Source organism: Uranotaenia lowii, chromosome 3 (assembly GCF_029784155.1).
Source record: "Uranotaenia lowii strain MFRU-FL chromosome 3, ASM2978415v1, whole genome shotgun sequence".
NCBI lineage: Eukaryota > Metazoa > Arthropoda > Insecta > Diptera > Culicidae > Uranotaenia > Uranotaenia lowii.
The window spans coordinates 86,933,452-86,958,002 of record NC_073693.1 but is presented as its reverse complement, the minus strand read 5'-3'; the positions used below and the strand labels follow the sequence as shown (position 1 = coordinate 86,958,002).

The 24,551-nt window shown below is 41.7% G+C and overlaps 1 protein-coding gene across 7 annotated transcripts in view; it reads right to left on the bottom strand.

Moving 5' to 3' along the window:
• The window catches only part of LOC129756408 (uncharacterized), a 434,792-nt gene that overhangs the window by 4,804 nt on the left and 405,437 nt on the right, over window positions 1-24,551 (bottom strand). For 5 of the 7 annotated variants that reach the window (XM_055753271.1, XM_055753273.1, XM_055753272.1 and 2 more), the window contains 12 exons: window positions 18,579-19,545; window positions 18,313-18,518; window positions 17,979-18,248; window positions 17,152-17,918; window positions 16,968-17,093; window positions 10,506-10,780; window positions 9,842-10,159; window positions 3,378-3,445; window positions 3,141-3,313; window positions 2,879-3,081; window positions 2,386-2,818; window positions 2,246-2,320 (listed from right to left, as the gene is read on the bottom strand). In XM_055753271.1, coding sequence (XP_055609246.1) covers window positions 2,246-2,320; window positions 2,386-2,818; window positions 2,879-3,081; window positions 3,141-3,313; window positions 3,378-3,445; window positions 9,842-10,159; window positions 10,506-10,780; window positions 16,968-17,093; window positions 17,152-17,918; window positions 17,979-18,248; window positions 18,313-18,518; window positions 18,579-19,545 — 3,881 coding nt within the window. The remainder of the gene's footprint in view (window positions 1-2,245; window positions 2,321-2,385; window positions 2,819-2,878; window positions 3,082-3,140; window positions 3,314-3,377; window positions 3,446-9,841; window positions 10,160-10,505; window positions 10,781-16,967; window positions 17,094-17,151; window positions 17,919-17,978; window positions 18,249-18,312; window positions 18,519-18,578; window positions 19,546-24,551) is intronic. The other 2 variants (XM_055753274.1, XM_055753275.1) reach the window with 1 other exon arrangement.

The window sequence follows — 24,551 nt, the reverse complement described above, 5'->3', positions numbered from 1 at the left end:
GGGAAGATGCGTTCGTTAACCGAAAATAATAAAGTCGGTAACAAATGGATCTTCAAACGCAAGCTGGACTAGAAAGGTGAGGTAATCGGCACAAAGCTTGTTAGGTCGCCCAGGGATTTACCCAGAAGTACGGTACCGATTACGAAGTTTTCGCACCAGTTGCTTCGTCAAGTCACGTTCAGAACCTTGTTGATGGTCACCAGCCAGAAGAGTTTGTTGATGAAGCATGCAGATGTGAAAAACGCTTATCAGAACAGGTAGCTCAAAGAGACAGTTTACATGCGGCAGCCGCCTGATTACGAAAAGGATGATCCGGGCACCGTGTGTCTCTTGAGGAGGAGTCTCTATGGCCTTAAGCAAGCAAGACATGTCTGGACCAAGATAATGGACAGCGTTCTGAAGCAGCTCGAGTTCAACCAATCAGCCAACAGTAATTGTTTGAACGTGCAGGACAAGGAGAAAAAGCAAGTTTATCTCGTCGTTTACGTAGACGACATGGTCATCGCTTGTGAAGACGAGAAACAGTATGAAGATTTTATCCAACCGTTTCTTCATTGTTACATCGCTGGGAGATATTCACCACTTCCTGGGAATTCAAGTTCAGCATGACGAAGTCGGGTTTACTCTCAGCCAGAAAAGTTACATCAAGAAATTTTTATAGAGATTTGGTATGGATAAAGTAAAGCCGTCGAAAATCCTGGCCATCAAAAGGAGAAAACGGAGAAGCTGCCCAACAACCAACAGTATGCCAGCTTAATCCGTGGGTTGCTGTATGTCGCAGTGAATACTCAACAGGACGTAGCTGTGAGTGTATCGATCCTTGGTTGTTCTGTTGGCAGTCCCAGCCAAGCAGATTGGAACGAGGCGGAACGGATTCTACAATATCTCAAGCACACTGTAGACCATCAACTAGTCCTTGGAATGACTGACCAGAAGCTGACAGTCTAAGTGGATGCGGGCTATGCCAGAGACGCGAAAATCAGGAAGTCCAATTCTGGTTACATTTTCCTTATGGGTGAAGGTTCGATTTGTTGGGGCTCGAGGAAGCAGAAGTGTTTTGCCCTGAGTAGCACCGAAGCCGATTTCATCGCCCTTGCAGAATGTTGTTAGAAACTTTTGTGAATTGATCGTTTGTTACAAGATTTCCTTTATGAGGATAACCAATCCTGCATGAAGCAACTGGGAGGAGGGAAGTTCCACAACCGATCCAAACATGTGGGCTCCCGGTATCATTTCGTGTGACAACTAAAGGAAGATAGAATTATCAACATCAATTATTGCGCTACTGAACTGATGATTGCCGATATGTTGACGAAGCCCTTGACTCAAGTTAAATTAAGGAAATTCCGAGAAGCTGCTGAAATACATCCGTCAAGGAGGAGTGAAGAACGAATCGACTAATGATCAAGCAAGCCTTGGAATAGTTAAAATAATAAGTTTGGGAGAAAATAAAATTTAGTCTTACATTGTTCCTCATCGAAAGAAGTTTTTTTTTCTCTCCGATCTATTGCCTAGTTCAATGCCAACTGCCTCAAGTTCGCTTTTTTTTATATAATAATATCTCAAAGGTACGATGTAAGAAATTTTCTGTTGTTTATGTTTCTAAAAGTTCTCTGAATGGCAAATATAGATCATAATTATAGGTTTTTGGCAATACCAAGACGCCAGCTTTAGCTAAAATAATATTCAGATATCTTGACCAATTAACTTAAATTTGAAATAGAAGAGATGTTTATGAAGAAACATTCCCAATAGAAAAATTAAATAACATAACAGCATCTTCAAAATCAAGATGTTAAAACAGGGTGATCAAAGGCAAGATGAGCACCTTAAGCATATGGTTCAGATATTGAAATTAAGTAGAAACTTGATACTCAACTGGCAGGTGTTAATAGTGGGATGTGAGACACTTGAAAAGTATCATAAGTAGCAAAAAGACTTCGCCAATTTGCTTTTGGTTCGCAATTATTTTCAGTCAACTTGAACAAAACATTCAAAGGTTTTGTCGTGTTCAGTTGGCCAGGCTGCTGAGCCGATGTCAATGTATTCAAGCTCAAGAGTAGACAACGAATACAGTTATACCAGTCGAGAATAATACATAGATGTCAAAACGACTATAATTGAAGTATGTACATAAAAACGAAGACCGAAAAGATGTTAAAAAAGTATAAAATAAGGTTATCTGCCTAAAAATAAAATTTGAAAAGAGAAATGATTTTTTTCTTAAAATCGAAGGTTTACTCACTTATTTTTGGATTGTCTCATGAACTGTTGGATTTTCCTGGCTGCTTGATTCTGGGTTCGTTGCGAGTAAGTACGTCTGTAATTAAAAAAAATATTTTATGCTCAGATATCAACCATAATCTATGACCAAATCAGCCATACTTCAAAGGTCCCGAGGGACTCGGCTCCTTCGAGGAGCTCTGATTGCCGTGATGTTGCATTTGTTGTTGCTGCTGGGGTGATGTCTGTTGTTTTTGTTCGTTTTTGTAAGTTTTGTAGTAACTCTGGATACATTGGGATGATGATTCTTCGGCATTTTCGCCAGACGAACCCAGTTGCTGATTGCTGCCCGATTGTGACTTCTTGAAACGTTTGTTCTCACAGTAGGATCGGTAACCGTTTTGGATGATCACCGCTGCTTGCGTCATCTGCCTGTAGTAAGCGTATTGCTTGTATCGACGGTAGTAGTTTTGGATAACGACAGCCGCCGAACGTTCCTTGTCCTGTTCCTCCATGCGATTTTTGCGACCTTTGTACGAACGATACGCTTTCTGGATGCACTTGGCTGCTTCGTACAGCTCACGTTGTTCGCGATCTGTTTGTTAGAATCAAGAATTAAGAAAAAATGTATTTAAATGGTGTCGTTGGAGCTTACCATTTAACTTAAGGTTAGAGAAGTCCTTCTCAAACGGATTAGTATTCGTAGCCTGGAGAAACTCGGTAAAATCTTGCGTTGTTGGTGGCGGACTTGGCGATCCTACTGGATGATCCTGGGGTATCGAATAGCTGGCTGGAGATTGAAGTGGTCCCGATGAGGCGGGACTCAGGCTAGAGCAGGGTGTACCAACGTCGTGGTAGCTGGAATGAAAACAGTTATTAGATATTGAATTAGAAAAAAAAATCTGTTCAATACATACCGATAACTGTGATCACTGAATTCGAAGTTAAACTCTTCAAACTGGGATGATGGCAAGGAATCTAGAAGTGGTTCCATGAAGGAATCGTTCAGGATCGAGCCCATTCCAGAGGTATCCTCGCTCAGGGAATCGGGCAGTGGACTTCCCAGAGACATAATTTCCTCAGATTCGTTCTGAAATTTTGAAACAGTAACATAAATAACTTGAAGATTTTGTGATGCAAGTTTCAATATCTACCTTTATTCGATCCGGCATGGCGGCGATTATTTGTTCAGCTAGAGTCAATACCTTGACATCGGAATCCCCTGAAAACAAAATTGTGTTCCATTATATTTCACTTCAGAAAAATCAGACTATAGGTTGGTGCGACATCATTCAAGGATAGTTAATTGCATTGTAAAAAGGCTATTATCTACAATCTAGCGTAAGCGGGTTGAAATCGTAAAGCACAGTCATGCTAGCTTTGCATAAATATTTCGGCAAATTGTGATTATTACCATCAACTTTTTTGCCATATAGATACTTACCTTCGAGTAATGAGAAGTAACCCTCAATAACAATGTACTAAAATGGTATATTACGAAATAATGCTTCATCATCTTCAATACCCAAGTTATCAAAAGCGCTAATAACTTGTCAAAATGCCTTTCTCTCAGCATAGTGAGCCAGTTTCGACGAAATCAACTGCTATTATAGCTGCAGCTATGCTCATCATGGTTGGTCGGCTCCTCCCAAACAACAAAGAGCAGGGAGAATGCAACATTGTTTTCAGTTCGACTTACTTTGCACATCGTGCTCTTCTCATTATCCGAGTTTACACGAGCTGTAAACGAGTCTGACGGCAAGTGTGAGAGCTCGCGAATCTGAGTGGGAGAAAGAGAATTCTAACCAAGAGCGCCCTAGTGTTTCAGCGGAAAAAAACTCCATTAGACTCCAATCACACAACCTAGCGCAAATTATTGTGGGTATTTTTCTCAAAAATCTTCGTTACACGATTCATATGCATTATAGAATAATCGCATTGAATTCGAAAAAAGCACTTATCTATTGAAGTGGAAAACAAAACAAACAAACATGTTTTAAACTTCTGGCTTAAGCGATAAGAATTATACAAACTGGGTGATATTCAACACCTTATTCATACATCCTGAAAGTATGCTAGAGAGTGCAAGTTTCAATCTCAATGAATGAAAATCGTTGCCAGCGACGACATTTGCTACTTCTCTTATTTTATTTCTAGCAATTTGGTTGCACTGCTTATCGCAGAGAGTATAACAAGGATGTTTTCTCACTTGAATACCGCCCAAGCAACCAAAAGTCACATATTTACTTGAATGAAGGCATTGAAAGTTACATATTGGCTGACAAAGAGAATCAACTACCTAGTTCCCTTTAGTGAACTTTATGTACTCATTAATGAACTTGAAAGCTGCAAAAGTGATTAATATGTACGTTGTATGTGACTTGTTTTGCCCATTTCCCATTAGTGAACTATATGTACTCATTAACGAACTTGAAAGCTGCAAAAGTGATCTATACGTACGTTATACGGAACTTGAGTCACATAAAGGGCACAAAAGTGCTCAATACGGGATTTGGTAAGTCACATAAAGGGCACAAAAGTGCTTAAACGGGATTTGATAAGTCACATAAAGTGCATTGATGTGATTTCAAAATCAAATCACCCCTTCGAGTTTTAGTTTCAGTTAGAACAACATCTAGTCGTGGTCTCGTGGTCTCGTGGTAGCGTGTTCGATTCTCACCACGAAGGTCGGGGTTCGATCCCCAAGCCGGGCAAGTTTTTTTTCAATAAGTAATTTTGTACTTGAGCGACCATTCTGATGCGATATATGTAGGAAATGTAGGAAAGAAGCTATTTAGCAATTTATCGAGTTTGAAATCTGGCGCGTGGCATCATGGCGGCAGCGGTACAGAACACAGTAAATAATCAAGAGAAGGCGATATGAACCGAAGCCAACGGTTCAGTTGAGATAGAAAGAGATTTTTTTGCTCATTTTGCGATTTTTCGGAAGCTGAATTAAGAGGCCGCTGGAAGCTGAATAGAAGATCATTAAGACTTGTTTTGGAACTTGAAAGTATCAATAAGAACTTAAATTTTGAGCTGCATATAACGTACTTCATACCAATGATGGGGCTGAGTAAGCGTGTTTGTACCTGTTTTATGGAACTTTTGGTTGCTTGGGCGCCCGGGAGAACACATTTGCATACATGGCGCATGTATGCAAACATTACATCCACATTCCACAAACACCAACTATTTAGAGTGGCTTTTATTTTCCAACTTTCCTAGCCCCAAGCCTCCTAATCTTGATCCAATCAATGATCGAATAATCCGTGCAAATTTTAAGCTCCTTCGGATAACGGACGACATTCAAATACCTTCAAATTTTCATGGAACTTTCTATAGAAAATGTGAAAATTTTCATATAAATCATTATTAAGTCAGACATTCATTGGTTCAACACAGAAAATCATTCAAATTTAATGTTATTTTTGAAAAAAAAAAAAAAAAAAATAGCAGCATTAGTTTTTCAAAGTATTTATAAGAAAAGATAGAATAGCGCGCTGCTTAGTGCTTAGCATTTAAGGTTGCTAGAATTTTTTTTTAGACATATCCGGGCCGGGCGAATTCGGGCAATTTTCTCTAAAAACCTGGCAAAATCCGGACATTTGATTTCAAAATTTTCAACGCAATATTTGGACGATATCGGGGTGAATTTGGTCTAAACCACGGAATTATTCAATAAAAATTTAAAAGAATACATTTGAAAATATATTTTTTTATTAAACCACATCAGGGGATTTCAAATTTTAATTAAGGCTTCTTAACACGTTGACGGACAGTAGAAACAAGTGAAATTCGAAAATTGACACTATATGTTTTTGTAATTTTTAGAATATTAGAAGAAGACGAATCAGAGGGATACGACGGAGGAGGGTACACCTACCCTACTAAAATTTTTTTCGAAAACATGACACTAGGCTTCTACTTGTACGCTGGTAAATGCACATTTGTGCTGCTACAGCCGCAGTGTCTAAAAACGACCGTTTCGTATTGGACGGCTATTGCCGTCATGTCACATAGTAAACTTGAACTTGACGGCTATAGACGCAACTGTCCGTCAACGTGTTAAAAATTTTCATAATTATTTATATAGAACTAGCTCAAAAAATTCGTTTTTAACGCAAAACTAAAAATTTTAATGACTCAATTTAAGGTTTTTTTTTTTGTTCAATTTTGGAAATAGATTGAATAAAACTGTCCAAAATCCATTTTTTTTAATGAAATTGGGGAATGAGACGGATCGAACTTTTCCTAATATTTTTGTCAAATATCCGGGCAAGTTTGAGTAAAACCGGGGAATCTGGCACGCTTATCTTAGCAATACTATAATACTAGTAAAGCAATTTTTGCGAAATGTTGTCTTCCGATGAAGTATTTGTCATAGTTTAGGATTTTCATGTTCCTCCCGAACAAAGTGTCTCAAAATCCCATACAAACTTTAGGCTCGTTGAGCGACCCTTTCCCGTGATCCAATCTGGCCCAAATTTGGCATGAGACCTTGTACTAGGCCTAGGATCAATTTAAACCTGCAGCGCATAACATTTCACAAGCTTGAAATTTCTCGTGCAAATTTGGTGCAGTCGAATGTACAGCTTAAGGAAAAAGACAAATTCCGGATAAAATTGAATAGGACAATAGAGCAAAAATGAATTATTTTCAATCTATCAATGAACGAATGGACCAATTTAATTTAATTAACTTGGTATAGTTGATCAAAAGAGCTGATATAAAATTTAAAAATTGCTTAAAATTTCGAATTTTCAATGTATCTGTAATAAAATAGTTTTTACTTGAATGTTCGCTCGCAGTATACGAAGATGAAAGTTTTCTGGAGAATTTAATTTTTTGAGAAAATTTCATTTATTCATATTTTTTTCCTTTTTCCGAACTTTTTCAGCTGAAGGAATTTTCGCAGAATTTTTCAGTAACGTTAACATAATTAAATTTGAATTTTCGTATTTAAAGAGCAAAATATTCAATTCTCCCATACAAACCTTAAAGTAAAAATTGACTCATTTACATGTTACTTAAAAATTATGCAATTAAATCAATAAAAATCATGGATGAGTTTCGACCCAAAACGAAGTTATTAAGGACCCAGGGTTTCAGAAATTCAAAAATCACCCAAATCGACTCAGTCTAATGTACTAGAATGGTAATAAAAATTGGGTTTTAAAGAGTTTCAAAAATGTCGCGCTTTATTCGGCCATGTCCCGTTTTTTTTCGTGAAATATCCCGCTTTTTCTGAAAGTATCTGGTAAGCCTTCTCTTATGTGCCAAATTTTAAGTGATGCCGACTTTTTCTTTTTAAAGGTCCAAAGACACCGTGAATAGTAATACCAACCCATGGAACACAAATTTAGCCAACTAGCATTAGAAAGTTTAATAATTTTTTTATTTTTGTCATGAAAAATGCTTAGATTCTTCAATCAAACTTTTGTTTCCAGATAGTTCTGAAAACGCTAATAAAGCTCTTTTAAAACTCCAATAAAACATAAATTAAGAAGTTTGTTTCTAGCTTATTTTTGCATGATTAATAAAGGCACGCAGTGCTTGATTTTAAAACTGTTATCAAATTATGAGACAGTTTTCGATCAATATGTCAAAACCAGAAGCGCTCAGGCTTTATAGTACGTATTTGAATGGAAACTCTCACTTTTACACTTTTTTATAAGTCATGTGTGTTATTTTTGAGTAAAAAAAAAATGCATTTAAAAATATCTGAAAAAGTTCATAGCACCGGAAGTGGTCTAAATCGCATAAAACCTCCGAAATATGGGTATAAGCTGATAAAGCATAACGAGTACATAGTTTGTCATTGTTTGAACTACAATTCCTGATATTCTGAGCTTTCTAGCATACTGGAAACATATTTTAGAACACAAAGAGTGAAAGTATGTCGATTTTTCATACATTTTGCTGAAAATCTCCATACAAATTGGCGCCAGCTCGTGCTTTTGCCAAATTACCTGAAACTTTCAGAAAGTCATTATTTCACCTAAATGCACCAATCTAGGGGATGCCGCGTTGAAAATAATGTTTTAAAAACCATCCCATACAAATTTGGGCCAGTCTACTGTATATTTATGATAATAGCTTGAAACCCCATGAAAATGGCGGCTGTCGCTTAACTTAACTTTAAATGTTTACATCATCACACGGTTAAGCGAAACTACTCAAATTTGGTTTGGGGTAACACAACAGTGTTGCCAGATATTCTGGTTAGAAGTATTCTTTAACGCATTGAGAAATGAGTACTTTCTCGATCAGGAAATCCAAGTGTGAATAGTGACAAATAAGTTATCGCTAAAGGTACAAGTAACATTGTAACAAGTAGACGAAGAATGAGAATAAAGATTGACTCTATTCTAACACTGAAACCTGCGTTTTCAACATTTTTTTTTTAATGGAAATCCAAAACCCTGGCAATATCCGGGCACTTGATTCCAGAATTTTTAATCCAAAATCTGGGCAATATTTGAAAAAAGAAAAAAAAATGTGCAAAACCCAGAAATAATCTCTATTGTAATCGAGTCACATCAGCAAATTTTCAGTTGTGGTTCAGTTGCCTAATAAATGTTGTTCTCGGACGCAAAAAAAAATCATAATTTTTAGTTTTTTTAGGTAGTTGCAAATAAACTGAATGAATCCGGGAAATAACCAACGAAATTTGGGCAATCAGGTCGGGTAAGAATTATTATAAATCTTGTATTGAGTTTGTGGGCAAGTTTAGGTAAAACGGAGCAATCTGGCAAGCTTCACCTAGACTTATCAAACCAGAAAAAATGCGAAGAATGGAACTCAAAACAATAACATCCGTCACTCTATTTCGGCCAAATAATTTTAAGGAGAGGCATGTAACTGAATTATTGTGTTAAATTTCTGTTGTGGTTTATTCTTCAAAAGTTATTCATGTTTTTAACAGTCTGTTGAATATTTTCAATAATAGTGTGGAGGTTGTACAAGCTGAAATTTATGCTTCAGAAAATTCAAGTAAACACCAGTTATGGTCAAGATGAGCTTTGATATGATAAATGACACAACGCAATTGCATCGAATGTATTTACAAAACAGGGAACGTTATATACAGGTATAGAAGGGGCTACAACAGTGAGAGCTGAGTTTACAGAACTAAAAATAATCACGAATTGAGTGTAACTGGTCACCTAGAAAGCTGCAAATGCCCTACTGAGCTGCAAAACTTTCTAAATTTCTCCAATATCCTCTAAATAGATGACCAATTTCGAACTCAAACTAAAGTAATAAAAAGTAAGTAAAATTATGCTTGATACTCCAAAGTTCTCAGCGATACTCTAACTTACTTGTTAGAGTAAGAAAAAGTTCTTGAGAATCAAAGTGAGCTAAGGAGAAAGCATGTTTTTGACATCAAAAAAAGGTAAATATCGTTATGTTAAAAAATAAAACAAAAATTAAACAAACAAAACACATGAATGGAAACACGATATGTTCTAAGTTCACTAGATTCTAGGAAGGGGACCATCAATATAAGAAAAAACACCAAAAAAATATAACAAAACTAAACAATTAACAAACTTAATACAACCAAAAACCATAAACCATCAATAGAACTTAAAAACAAAAAACCAAAACTGACCTCCCCCTTGGGTCGCTGGCTCCCCGCCACTGTCTTTGGAAACCGACATTTGCGAATGTGGACCAAGGGTTGATTGCCCAGATTGTTGCGAATAACCAGCAGCGCCATGAAGCATCAGATGCTGTTGCTGCTGCTGCTGCTGAACATGAAGCTGGTGCAAGTGTGAATGGAGGCCAAGACCCTGCCCCCCAATAACGATTGACGACGCCATTACGCCACCGGGATTCGATGAGTGTCGTTCATCCTCCTGTTGGTGGTGATGGTGTAGGGAGTCGGTGTCCTCGCACATGGGACTGCCAGTGGCTGCCGATACTTCGCCTAGGTTTTTAGCATGAATTTATCGATTATTAAAATTATCATTTGCTTAAATAGAAAACGCGTTTAAGCCACTACTGTTTTAAAAAATAATTGTGTAGTAAAAATACTGAAAATAGTGAAACAAATTTTTTTTTTCCTCTACTGTTGATTCGATTTCTATTCATGAAGTGTAAATTTCGTAAATCGAGTCATCTAAAAAATATCTGGAGTAACAGTGCACAAAACAAAATAGCTTATCTTCAAACCAGCCATATCAAAGTTGATCGAAAATTGAATATCGGTTAACAAATCAAACCATAAACGTGGGGAAACGGAACTTCAAGTCTCCCAGGTCAAAGGTACTTACAGAGGGCAAAATCCATTTTTCGAAGCGGGGAAAGTAGAGAGGTGTTGCTCAGGTGGCTGGACATCTGTGATGGGGAATCCGAAGAGGTCCGTTCTGTGAGGGACAGGGAGAAGTTGTCCGAATCGTTGCTGTTAGTTCCAATCGAGGTGGGACCCTTGCCGATGAGGGTCGCACTGGTGAGAGTTACGGTACCGACGGTTGCTCCGGTGAACTGCGATGATCCCAGGGAACCGGAACCGGTGCTAGCTAAGGGTAGCGACATGCTGCGGTCGTTTCTGTGAAGATAATAATTATGGTTTTAAAATTGACTAGATGAGCGGGCGGACAATTCTTGGGCCTCAATAGGTTGTTCTCTCACATGAAGCCCACGCGGAAAACAAATTGAGCAAAAGAGTCTTTAAAATCTACAAACATGGCGGATCTTTTATCATAGCCGATTTAAACCATTGAAACCGACTTCAAGTAACCATTTTTAGGTCAGTTTACTTATTTCGTTAGAATTGCTATTCGTAGTAACGTTATTAACGACTTGAGTTATCATTTCATTTTATGTTTGCTGGGTTTACATGGTATTCTCTTTATGTCGGTACTTTGTTTTGTATGATGTGTTGTGGAAAAAATGACTGGAGAATGAGTTAATAATTTTTAATCTGCAGCATTAGAGTGCATTAACCTGAAAAACTTCAGATAAGCTCTGTAAGCTGTTGATAAACGGTCACCGTGCCACGTACAATGAGGGAAACATATTAGCTAGGACAGTGGGTGAGCGGGTGAAGTTAATCGACTGGATGTAAAGACCTTCGATAGGCAATAAGTGATAATTAGATTCGATACACATTTGTCAGAGTCAATTTTAGCAGGTTTAGAAAGCGGAAAGTAACCAATTCATTGGAACTAGTATGTAGTATCGCCTGATCGCCAGCTACAACAGTGAACGCCATTCGTATGGTGACAGAGTACGTATATTAAAAGAAGTGGACAGGTGTTCGTCACTGCGGTGCTACCTGGGAAGCAATTACTAAAACACTACACTGGAAACGTGTTCCGAATACCCTCGTAAGAGCATTCCGGTATATATATGTAAGGTTGTGAAGTGTTACTTCCGTAACCGCTAACTACAGTATATGACCAGTGAGGGATTGGAAACAGTGAGTTTCTCTGCAGGGATTCCACAAGGATCGATACTTCGCCGGTATTGTGGAACATCGTTTATGACGAACTGCTGAGACTGAGTCTCTCCACAGGAGTGAGACTTTTAGGATTCGCAGACGACGTGGTTCTCCTGGCCACGGGCCCATCAACCGAAGAAATATGATGCTGATCACAAACCTGATCTCAGCACAAACAGCGATTGAAGCGTGCGAGCCAAGCGTGCGATCAAGTACCTACTTGGAGTTATTATCAACGATCGACTGAGATTCACGGCCCACGTCGACTACGTCTGTGATAGAGCGGAAATGGCGAAAGCAACCCACTCGCGGGCCATCTCTAACAACTCAGCGATCCGCTGCAGCAGAAAGAGGATCCTGGCGAGTGTTACCCCGCCCATTTTGCGGAACGGAGTGGCAGCCTTAAGTAGGCAGTGTAATCTGTAGAAGCTGTGCAGCGAGCAGAGGCTAATAAAACCTGTGGGTTATCAGCGTATACCGAACAGTGTCTTCGATAGCTGCTGATGTTGTCGCGGGGCCCATCTTGGTATTGCTAGAGAAAGATATCTTCTGTTTCGAGCACAGGTACATGCCCAATGTGCGGAAACACGCCAGAAAGGCCTCGATGTCCAACTGCACCAGTGGGACAGCTCGAAACGCAACCGGTAGACCCATCGCTTGATCCCTAACGTCAGATTTGGGATGGATCGGAAACTTTGCAAGGTGGATTTCTGCAAGACGCAGTTCTTGACTGGTCACGGATTTTTCATGCAGTACCACCATAGGCTTAGACATATGGTCTTGCCATTCTGACCAACCTGCGGTGACACATTTGAGACACCAGAGCACGTAGTGTTCAACTGTCCAAGGTTCGAAGGGGTACGCATTAACATGCTACCCGCCTGTGGACCCGACACGGCAGCTGACAACATCGTGAGAAGGATGTGTGAGGATGCCAATATTTGGCTCGTGGTCAGCGATGGGTTCACCGGATCATGACTACCCTGCAGAGGAGTTGGAGCCAGCATCAGTCCATGACCGGTGTGGGGTAACTCCTTCGCTGGGAAGCATCTGAGTAGAGTGCGTCCGAACCTAGCAGTAAAGCATACAAAGATAAGACTTTACATCCTGCTTATGCCGAGCTGCTTGATATCCACCGTTACCGTCGCGGAGTATCCGAGTAGAACGCGCCCTCTGCGACGCAGGTTGCGGGGATAGACAAGATCTTCTTCGCCGTCGAACTAGCAGGGGGAAGAGTATTCACGCCGTGGAATACTATCATTTAGAGTAGTTTCATTTCGCCGTCGGATGTGCCACTCAAGCCGGGTGAGATGACATCACCGTCGGGATCCATCTGAATCGTAAACGTAAAAGTCCGGTACGTGCGCTATGACAGGCGTGAATCTAGGATAAGCTGCTCTCGATCGGCACACGGCGGGTAAAAATCCTAGGGTTACCAGCCCCAAAGTTGCAAGCCAAAGGAAGATGGAAGACCGGACCATGATCGGAGTAGAATTCCCTTTCGGCAGGGGGCTTTCAAGTAGAGTGCGCCCGATTCATGCAGTAAGGCATACAAAGATGAGACTTTACCTTCTACGTATATCGAGCTGCTAGGTACGTCACGAACGCTTGATATGACTTGACCTTCTTCGCAGTCGAACTCGTAGGGAGAAGAATATTCACGCTGCGGAATACTCCCGGATAGAGTCAATTAACGTCGTCGGCGTGTGAGTCACTCGAGTCGGTTTAGAAAAACGTCTTCGACGGGAATCATTCGAGTAGTTTCGAAAATCCCGGGACGTATGCTGTGGTAGGCTGCTCTCGATCGACACAAGGAAGGGCAAAGAGGAGAGGGCCTCGAGACAAACCAAGTGGAAGTGGAGCCAAGACCTCAATTCATTAGAGGATAGGCGAGCCTCGAGTTACGAGTAAAGGCCGGACCTCGAGTTGTCAGAGGAAAGGTCCTTAGTTTTGAATCGTACCAAGAGGCAGAGTATATGTGCAGATGCGTGAACTTGGTCTCCCGTCACGGATACAGTCTTCGTTGCAGGTCCGGATGGGAATAATGCCAGGATGCCTTTATGGCGTAGGGGTACATAATATCTAGAGTCGACTAATTGCACCCATAGGCTCAGAGTAGCATACTGGGAAGACGCGGTGGCTCGCCGTGCCTTAGAATGCAATCCGTAAAAAGGATCTACCACCTGATTGATCAACTAATAAAAAAACCCTCTACAGAAGAATAGGAAGCTTTTTCAAAAATTGAGTCTTAATTTTTTGTTAAACGAAAACACAAACACATACAGGATCTCAATGAAACTTGATGTTTCTTCGAAGAGATTCCTTTTTCTTAACTCTAAGCGTAGATCTTTCGAAGATATGATGGCTAGCATTTTACAAATGCTAAAACCACCAACCCACAGAATATGTACTATGTATGTCGTGACCGGAATTCGATCTCATGCCCGCCGGCTTAGAAGACTTGAAGGCTGTCCTCTACGCCACGGGCTACGGCAATTTACGAAGACGAAACCGGGATGCAATCTACTGCCCTATCAACGTTGTTTCACAGGGTTCCGTACCATGTATATGATGAGGCGTTAACGCTGAAGGTGCCAGTAGGCGCACTCGTGATCAACAAATAAGTTGTACCGCATACGAGGATAACTGTTAGAAAACAAACGACATCTTCGATACAGGAACTGAAATACCTCGGGGTAATGGTTCGTGTTGTGGCCATGAAAAGCCATTGGTGGACCGTGGGTTGGGCGCCTGGCAAAACGACCACTGGTGGGACTCATTCCCCTCGTGGGAGTGAGACTCTCCTAGACAACCCTCGGTGGCTGTCTCACCAGTGGAGGCAAGTCCTTGGACTGTACCTGGAGGCCAAGGCCGCGTCGATGTGAGCGCTTTGGAAAACAACCAGTGATGGCCCGTTCCCCTCGTGGGATTGGACCTTGAGAGACAACCACGCATGGTTGCCCCATCAGTGGAGGCAGGTCCTCTTGACGCTGCCTGGCGGCCAAGGCTCGGGGGGAATCTCGGTCGCCTAGTTGACCGAGATCCAAACTCTTTCAGATGGAGGGCTCTGAAAAGAGCCGATTGTGGCAGCTGGACCCGGGAGCAAGGCGTCGGAGCGAAGCAGCAAAGAAGAACAAGACACTCTTTCATTTATCTTTTTATATTTTCTCTTTTCTTATTTCTACTTTTTACAAATTATATACACTTCCGCCCTTCTTGACGGTTTGATTACGACTGACTACAAACGCGAGGCAGCGCGCGTTTTTATATCTTCGGCTTGTTGGCTGCTGCTCGCTGATTGGCCCACGACTCTCCTCTCTTCTCTCGCGCTCTCCTTTATACTTTCAGTCCGCTCGTCGGACTGAACAGTTCGCATGCGCTTAAATTTCGTCAAATGTCAAATTCTGTTGTGCGAGTGCATTGAAAGTGATCGACTTCTTGGTCTGGATTAGACCGAACTGCAACTGCATTGTGGAAGTAACGATACGGAGAAGCTCCTAGAACTCCGCTATATAGGTATCCTCCAACAGATTCAAATTACGGAGCGCGAATTGGCTAATACTGAAATAGCCATGTGATTTTCCTGTGTATTTATCTCATCTGAAGAAGATTATGCCATCACGGACACGATTCCCATCGACATTGCGTTGGCAAAAGATAAGGAGTGTTACGAAAGCAAAAGCTCAAGAAGCAGAGTCAATGCTCCAAGTTCCAGGAGCCAACAACGCAAGATTGAAGCATGGGCTAATCCCGCGACGTTCAGATTGGGGAATATATGAGGAGCTCAACGCAGTTCCTTTCGAAGCATGGGTGCTTTAGGCAATACCTTAAATAGTCGGTCAAGCTTATCAGCTCGTCATATTGCCTGGAATGCTTAGAAAAGCGGTGGAATCTGTGTCTAACTTTGAACGCTGAGAACTTTGTAAATGAGGCTTCTCATGTACTCAGCTGAACGATCTAACGTACTCAGCAATGATCTTTCCTGCAGCAAGAGAAAGCGGAGAAACAATCCAGGGTCTTTTGTATCCGGGTAAAGTTGGTGGAAGTGAAATTAAAAGGGTGCGATTTAAAAGTGCAAGAGTACAGCCTTTCCTTAATATGTTAATTTCTTAATATATTATCATAGGGTGAAACCAAAGGCACATCAGGCATGGAGTCGAAGGTGGTTTTAGTCGGACGAACCCACACACAAACCATGGTGGTTTATATTTACTGAGACTATTTCAAAACTGGGAGTATTTGGAATACTATCTGTACTCGATGACCTTCTATCTTGATCTCTAAGGTAGGGCAAAAAAGTAGAAATTTTTGAACCGTATAGTATTAAGGCGAAGGTGATGCTGACACGCAGTAACTAATTCAAAGAATCAGACAGATTGTCCATATTTTAAGACAAAAGTAAGGATTTTGACACTGGTAGTCAAAGGTGCGCTACTTTTCGGATGCTTTCTAATTACGATTCGCTTAGGCAGATCATGCAGTCAACTAGCCTTTGAGTAATTTTAAAGACAGAACTCTAAGTATCCGCTTTAACAGATGGATAATACGTATCAGGGGTCACAAAATTACCCCATGGACCGGATGTCCATGAGGTCGAATCCAGGAATGAACATAGATCACAATCAACCGGATAAGTTGATGCCATATTGTATGCAATAAATACAATTAAGTTTGCTTCGCATTAGTTAAAAAACTTCAGAATCATTTGAGTGCAGACTGGATTTTGTGAGCATTTGAATTCATTATACTCTATCGAACTATTTGTTCAGAGAGGTTGAGATGCACTCAGATAGACTGATTTTAAATCCTCTAGAATACTATCCACAGTGGATGTTAATCAGTTAAAATGCAGAAATATTTTCAGATAATCGAATACCAAGTATTCTTCTGAATGTCTGATGAAATTATGCAAAAAACTCCTACTCTCATTGAATTTTAGATTCAAATTGCTGTTGGAGTCGAAATATAGCTAAGCTTTCCTTTATTCCTTTTTGAAAATTGATCAGGAGTATTCATGTTTTGAGGCTTGGGCTGACGCCTTTTCCTAAGGTGGTGTTCGTGCAGAACTGTCAATATAACCTTATAGGTGCAAACCTATACAAAACTTCCTCCCACACTATCAGCTTGTGTAGGAAGTTATAGGTACGTTTTATGACTTGTTGAGCAATCAGTAAGAATTTACCAATTTAACTGATCAAATCTTACAGACCATTAAAAAAATGTAAACCCCCAAGGTTTTAAACCTTCACAACTTTCTTTTTACCAAAGTCAAAAATATGCATAAAACACTCACCTATTCAATCGCTGCATGTCCCGCAGAGATTTGCCAGTTTTGCTGAGTGGAGATCTGGAATCCATATTGATTCCACTGTCGATGGACGATCTTTTGGAGAGTCGTGCTCCCGGTGGACTTTGACCACTATAAATAAACAAAAGTTAAGTCTAACTTTAACTCAGTAGTCAGTATGGAAACTCACCTCGAAAACACTGCCCCTGGTCTCAAGAACACTCCGTCGTGGCTACGATTGCTATCGGAGCTAGGAGACAGAGCGTTCGATAGCATCGGATTCGAGTTGTTGTTTTCCAGTGCGTAATGCAGCACCTGGCTATTATTGCCAGACGATTTCATCACATCGCTGTACGGCGACAGCGATGGATTAAACGAAGACGACAAACCGAACTGATCGTTACTGCAGCTATCGCCATTGCTTGCATTCAACGCATCGTTGAAGCTGAACAGATCGTTGATTATATTATGTTCCGGACTGACATTCGAGGGATGCGCATCGTTCCGGTCGTCATCGTTACGAGATACTTGTTTGTTGGGGTCATTTGCTGATTCGGTTGATCTCTTGTGTTGATTGCTACTGGTGCTGTTTCTTCTAGCAGTATTTGTGATGGAAGAATTGGACGAGGAAGAAAGATTCGACAAAGTTGAAGATATAGAAGACGGTGAAATTGAAGTGGCGGAAGATGCAGATAAACTGGAAGCGGAAGAAGTTGTACATGACAAAGTTATGGATGCAAGTGTGGGCATCGTTGAACTGGTAGGTGCAAAAGATTTCTTATTTTTTAGTCTTTCGATCTCATGTTTCTCCAACTCGTTCACCAACTCGATGAAGCCGTTCAGTTTGGCGACCTCCAGCGGGCACTGTTGAGATTTGTTTTTCACATTCAGAGCATTCTGGTTCCATTTGTACAGGACAACAGCAGCTTCGACATGACCACGTGAGCAGGCCCACATCTGGAACGATGGAAATATTAGTCATAGCTGTTGAAATTTGATCTGAACAGAAATACTCACCAGTGGAGTAAACCCGTCCTGATCCTGGCTAAGAGCGTCGATTTCGGCTTCCAAAATCACATTTGAGTTTTCGGTCTTCCAGGTAAGCATAGTTCGTACTAGCTTGGCGTAACCCAGAGCCGATGCCAAATGCAGCAGGGTCATTCCCCGATGCTTGCCAAGCCAGGATCCTGGGGTAACAGAGCGCCACATTTTAACCATCAGCGTTTGACAGTAGGTCACAAGTCGCTCCTCGAAGTTACTCTGTTTGAAAAGAACAGAGTCTTCAGGCTGTGAATAGAATAAAATTTACTAGGAATTATGTTTTTGAAGACAGTAAGGAAAGAAACCCTACCGATTCACAAGGTTCAACCTTAATCTGCATCTTCTCATCGATCGATTCCAGACGGTTCAACAGATTAAATTTATACAGCATATCGTTACCGTTGCCTTCGCACTTTGTCTCCAGCTTGGGTGGTGATTTGTACTCAAAGTTTACTGTATTCGATATCACATATCCATCACACGCTACCTGTAGCGTAACGACTCCCACCTCATGTGCTGTAAATGTAAAGAAACATAAATAATCGGCACCCACAAATAGCCTTAATACGTTCTCACCTGGGCAGTAGCACCGCAGAACTCCGTTCTGCACCAGCGTCGTTGGCACCGGAAACGAATCGAACAGCACCGTGTACGAGGAGCTCGAGTTCCACGGTCCCGTTACTAGCACCTTTACTCCACCCTCCGGATAAGCCCACTCGGGACTGAAATCCGTAATGTGCGATACGTTCGAGTGGTGATGGGATCGCTCTAACCCATTCACCGTCGATAGCTTGAATTGACTCAAATCGCTCGCATCATCATCCAAATCGCCACCGGCTTCGGTATCCGACTCACTCCCGTTGAGAAAACCACTCTTGGCGTCAAGTTCCAGTTCCGGAAATTCCACCAACATGTCGAAAGCATCCAAATTGACAAATACGTCATCATCGACTGGATCATGATTATCCCCACAGTTTTCAATGAAATCCATTGGATTGATCTCCCCGTTCATAGCATCATCAGTGGTTTCAGCAGCTTGGCCGCTGGAACCAACTCCACCAACATGAGCATGACCCAGAGGCATATTTGCGCTAAGCGTCTTTTGAATGTCTTCCTGTGACAGATCCAACGTTTCGTTGAAGAAGGGTAGATTGTCATGGGCGTGCTGCTGCTGTTGTTGCTGCTGTTGCTGCTGTCCCTGGCTACCGAACATGCTTTCGAAGGACTTGTTCCGAATGGTGCCGATCGTTGAAGGTGTAGCATCCATTACCTCTTGCTTCGGAATCAATCCATGTTGGGAACCATCCGATGGCGAACTCTCCATCTTGATACTGCTACTGCTGCTGTTGCTGTTAGGGGCTGTACTGTTGTTGCTGCTGCTATTGCTACTACTACTGCTGCTATTGCTGCTTTCCAGGAGGGCGGCCTTGCGTTGCTGTTGGTGTTGTTGTTGCTGCTGTAGGTGCTGTTGTTGCGACGAGTGGCACACGAACGATGGTTGCTGCCCGTTCAGGATCAAGAGGCTGCCGGGGTTTCCTTGAAGCTGTAAGGAAATTTTATTAAATATTATGATATGCTTAAATCTCGTTCGACAGTAATGTGTGGTAATATCAAATAAAACATTCAAATTTTTTAAAGTTTTATTAAGAAAGCTCAGGCAGTTAAATTTTTTAATGAAAAACAAAATAAGTTGAAATATTACAGTTCTTCTCATACTATCAGCATCAGAAAGATCAGGGTAAGGAACTTCCAGCAAACATCGTCAGGAAAGAGTTTGTCACACTGACCTTGACCCTTGTTTCCTCAAAATTGCGAATATACAGCCATAAAATGATTGGAACAATGCCGAATGCAGATCACAATGCGCTGAACTTAACTGTCCGTCCTCTGCATGCCATTTACGCTATAGGATGATCAAAACCACTAATTACCCTTTTGTCGATTGACTTCAAAACTATGGAGTTCATGGCGTGAACTCCTTGAACTCGGTGAGTTAGAGTCTATTAATTAAACCTCGAAGGCAGAATCCGTTGAGTTTCTTAAAAAACGTATATCTTAGTTAGGGCTTGGGGATAAAACGAAATGGTTTCGCTGGTTCCGAGACTATAGGCAAGTTTCATGCCCTAAAAGGATCATCGACCACTGTTTCAGAACGATGGCATCTTCACACGTATTGCTGTTGCGACGAGGGGCAACTAATTATAAAACTGGATTAACGTTACGCTACGGAACGCCACGACCCGGTCCGCGAAAGCTTGCAGCACGGGAGTGTAAGAATAAGTAAAAACAGAGTGTACAACCGGAATGTGTTTGAATGAATGTGATTTCACGGTCTTCAGGATACTTGACACTCTACACAGTTACAATTTCCCCAGAAAACTCACCCGGTTTAAAGACAACTTTATGCGGTCGAGCTCGGTTGTAGAGATACCGAATATCGGTTTTACGTTTCTCTCAAACCGGTATGACCGGTATTGGGAAATCGCGAATGCGACTGTTTTAGTGGCTTCCTAATTTTGCATCATTTTTTTCCAGTTGTACATTTGAAGCCTGGTGACTGGGTGTCGATAAGACGTCCACCGGTTGGAGAATCCAGAGGTGAAAAAGGCATAGGTAGAACAGCTTGAATCCCGAGCCTCGGAACTACCGACAGACGGAACAGTCGAAGAATAGTGGTGTGAAATCAAGAATTTCTTTATCACGACGAGCCATAGTACTCTCGATAAGGTCTGTGGAAAGAAGTGAATGGATGTCGAATGAAATCTGGAGGGTGATCGATGATCGGAGAGAGGCGAAATTTGACAAACACCAATTACACGAAATCCACACTATACTATTTTTAAAGCACTAATGATTCTTCTTCGGAATAATTCCCTCGAAAAGTCAAAATCAAAATGATCGGAGAAGCGGTTAAACTTCCTTATTGCACCAATTTGCACTGTATTAGTTCCGTATTTGTTCTGTCGGAGAGGAGCAAAGAGCTGAAGATCACGATTCCCAAAGCTTCGAGATCTTACGCTGAGTTCAAGCGCTTCTAACAGTGTGAGGCAATCAGTTGTCGACAAAAGCAGATCGTCGACAATAGAGGTCCGTGTCGCGGTCCGGCGGGCCTGCATCGTGACGATGTCGATATGGTGACAGCGATTTTCGTAGCTGGGAAGTCGGAACGGGTCTGTCAGTCCAGGTTCCGGAGAGCAAAACGCAAAATACGCCTCTGGATGGCCTCGATACGCTTCGAGCCATTTTGGTAGTAGGGGCACCATACAGCCGAGGCATATTCGAGGGACGGTCGAACCAAGCTGCAGTAAAGACTCTTGAGACAATAAATATCCTTAAAGTCTGTAGTCATGCGGAATAAAAGACCGAAGCATCTGGAAGCATTATCAACGATGTAGTTTGTGTGGATCTTGAAATCTAGCCGTTTGTCCAGGATCAGACCTTTCACATGCTCAACTCGTGCAACTGCCTCATGTCCAAGAAAATAATCAGCCAATAGCGGGAGTTGCTCTCGTGAAAACGAAATTACCGTGCATTTGCTGCGATTCAAGAGAAAGCCAGTTTAACATCACACCAGGCGGCGAAGATGTTAAACTGGCTCTGCAAGACGTTGACATCTTCGAGGCTGTTGATGGGTTGAAACAATTTCAAGTCGTCGGCATACACCAGTTTTGGTCCATCGAAAAGCACGTCGTTGCAGGAATATTATGGGTCCTAAGTGGCTCCCTTGAGGTACTCCAGAAGAGGCAGCGAATTGATTAGAAAATGATTCACCGGTTCGTAAAATAAGTTTCCGCCCTACCAAGCAGCTTTGGAACCATTCCAGTAAAAAGCCGCAAATATCGATACGATCTAGTATGGCTGTGACTACTTTGTGGTTTACCTTGGCAAAAGCCGCGGGAAAAGTCGGTGTAAATTACGTCGGTTTGAGATCCTTTCTTGCACGGAAGGTGTGAACGTCAATAAGTTTGTTGTAGTAGAGTGCTTAGGAATGAATCCATATTGTTCGTTAGAGAAATAAAATTTGCAATACATGAAAAATGGATTTCTTCATTCTTCCTGTCACATTTTTTATAGACCGGAAGAGTGTGATCCATCGTTAACAAAACAGAGATCAAGCAAGCAGCCATTCCCATTCTCGACGCTGTTAGTTTGGCGAAAAGTTGCTGTGCTGAGTGAGTCGAGAATCAAACTGGAAAGCGTAGTAAATGAAGATCTCGCTGAATCAGCAAACAAAAACCGGACTGGGAGGAACACCATTTTAGCCCGTACCGCTTGAAGTCGCCAATAATGAGAATGTCGTCCTCAGGAACAGTAAGAGAACACAATCGGAAAGGCCGCGGGAAAACGACTCTGCGAAGGTCTCGCCTTTGGCACGATCAGGGGGTGGGTATAAAACCCCAACGAAGAGCTTTCGAGTACGATACGGATCCATACGGATTCGTGGTCGATTGATGTGGCTGAAAGACCAGATCGGATGCCAATCAGAAATTTTCAGGACTTTTTCCAAAGTTCTGGAAAATTTCACATATAGTACCTATTCACAAGAGCGGTTCTAGGATCTCCGTCGAAAACTATCGTAGTGTAGAAACCCTTTCAGCTATACCCAAGCTTTTCGAAAGCATTGTCTTTGCCCATATGTACCCGTGGACAGAAACAAAAATTTTAGATGTTCAACATGGCTTCCTTATAAAACGCTCAACCGTGAAGAAATTAACGGAGTTTGTCTCTAGAGTCTCACAATGGATGATGGAAGGTTTACAAGTCGGTGCTCTGTACACCGACATGTCCAAAGCCTTCGATGTGATCAACATAGACGATCTTCTGTCGGCGCTGTGCAAAATTAGAATAAGCGGCACTTGCCTACAGTTGATTCACTCATACTTAAACAAAAGAACGCAATACGAAAAGCTGGAGAACGTGAGATCCAGGATTTACTCGGTCAAAAGTGGTGTCCAAGTTGGGACAAAGGGAGTCTCTTGGGTCCCCTTTTATTCATCACTGTTATGAACGTGATTCCTGAAGTGCACTCTGATGTGTTCGTACTTGTACATATGTGCCGATGATTCATTTGAAGATATTTCTGCCAATTTGTCACCCAAAAGATTGCACGACTCTGCAAAATGCTCTACACTGATTAAAAGTCAACGGCTCTAAATGCGATGTTGTTAATGTTGCACGGCTAGCCTCAATACTTTGGGTGTTGAGTTGGACTCAGAGCTAAACGACAAGAAGCACAATGAACAAGTTTTAGCGAAGGCTAAATCAATGTTTGACATGGTTAGCAGAATTTGAAACGAGTTGAGTGATCCCTATACGATTGTATCAATTGACGTTGGATTGGTTCGGATCACAATAGAGTACGCCAGTATTGTTTGGCGTCCATACTTACCATTCATATCAACAGACTAGAGAGAGTTCAAAAGAAGTTCCTGAAATACGCCTTGAGTAACTTTGGATGGCATGCAGAATTGCCGGAGTATCGAGTGTTGTGCATGCTGGTAGAATTGGACTCGATGGAAACCCGTAGAAAATGAAAAAAAATGGAGTGCTTCTAGTATCCTGGTAGTCAGATAACGCTTGATAGTGGTTTCAAAAAAGACATCATCAGGCAGACCCGGATCAGATAAGGTCCAATTTGCGAATTTCCGAAGCATCTGGCGGTCACGCCAAATCTCTCTGCGAACGAAACTAAGAATCTTCAACTCAACCGTCAAATCCGTATTGTTGTACGGGTGCGAAACTTGGTGCACATATGCGGTAACGACGCAGAAACTGCAAGTATTTGTGAACCGCTGCCTGCGGAATACCATCCGCGCTTATTGGTCTTGCAACTGGATCTCGAACGTGGAACTACATCGCCGGTGTCATAAAAAGGCGTAATCGAAATTCAGGAACATTAATGGGGATGGATTGGGCCCACGCTGCAAAGCGATGAGAACAAGATTTGCAGAGAGACGCTTGACTGGAATTCAATCAGGCATCGAAGAAGAGGCCGACCCAGAAGCTCGTGGCGGCGTAGTCTAGCCACAGTTGATGGATCGCCAGCAGGGGAGATCTTTTATCTCGGCCAGACCCTTAGGTTTAGCTACGTATGGCCTTGGAAATGCCCTCTAGATCCAAATCATAGAGCTAGTACCTCCAAAACACCTCTTAAACAACATGAGAACTGTATGTCACACATACAGGAGATTTATGAGTTTCTTAAATCATGATCAATCCGGTCTGGGGAAGATGGTGCATGCTGTAAAATTTAACTGAGTTATTGTGCCGCCTGCCACAACGCCTGATATTTCCGACTAGGACGATTTCCGACGTAGACGACATCCTACGCAGGTGCTAGTGATTCGAAGGCATCGAGAATTACTATACTCTGCAGGGGTTTCTTGTATTGCACATTCCCTGCCACTTGACTCATAGGGAAAGGTAATTCTTGAATTACCGAGATCCAAAATGCATAAGACTTTCAAAAGTTCCTTGACGGTGGAATCATTCTTCTCCGGTTTATTAAGATCACGTTAAGGTAGCATGCATTGGTTTTTCACGGCTTGT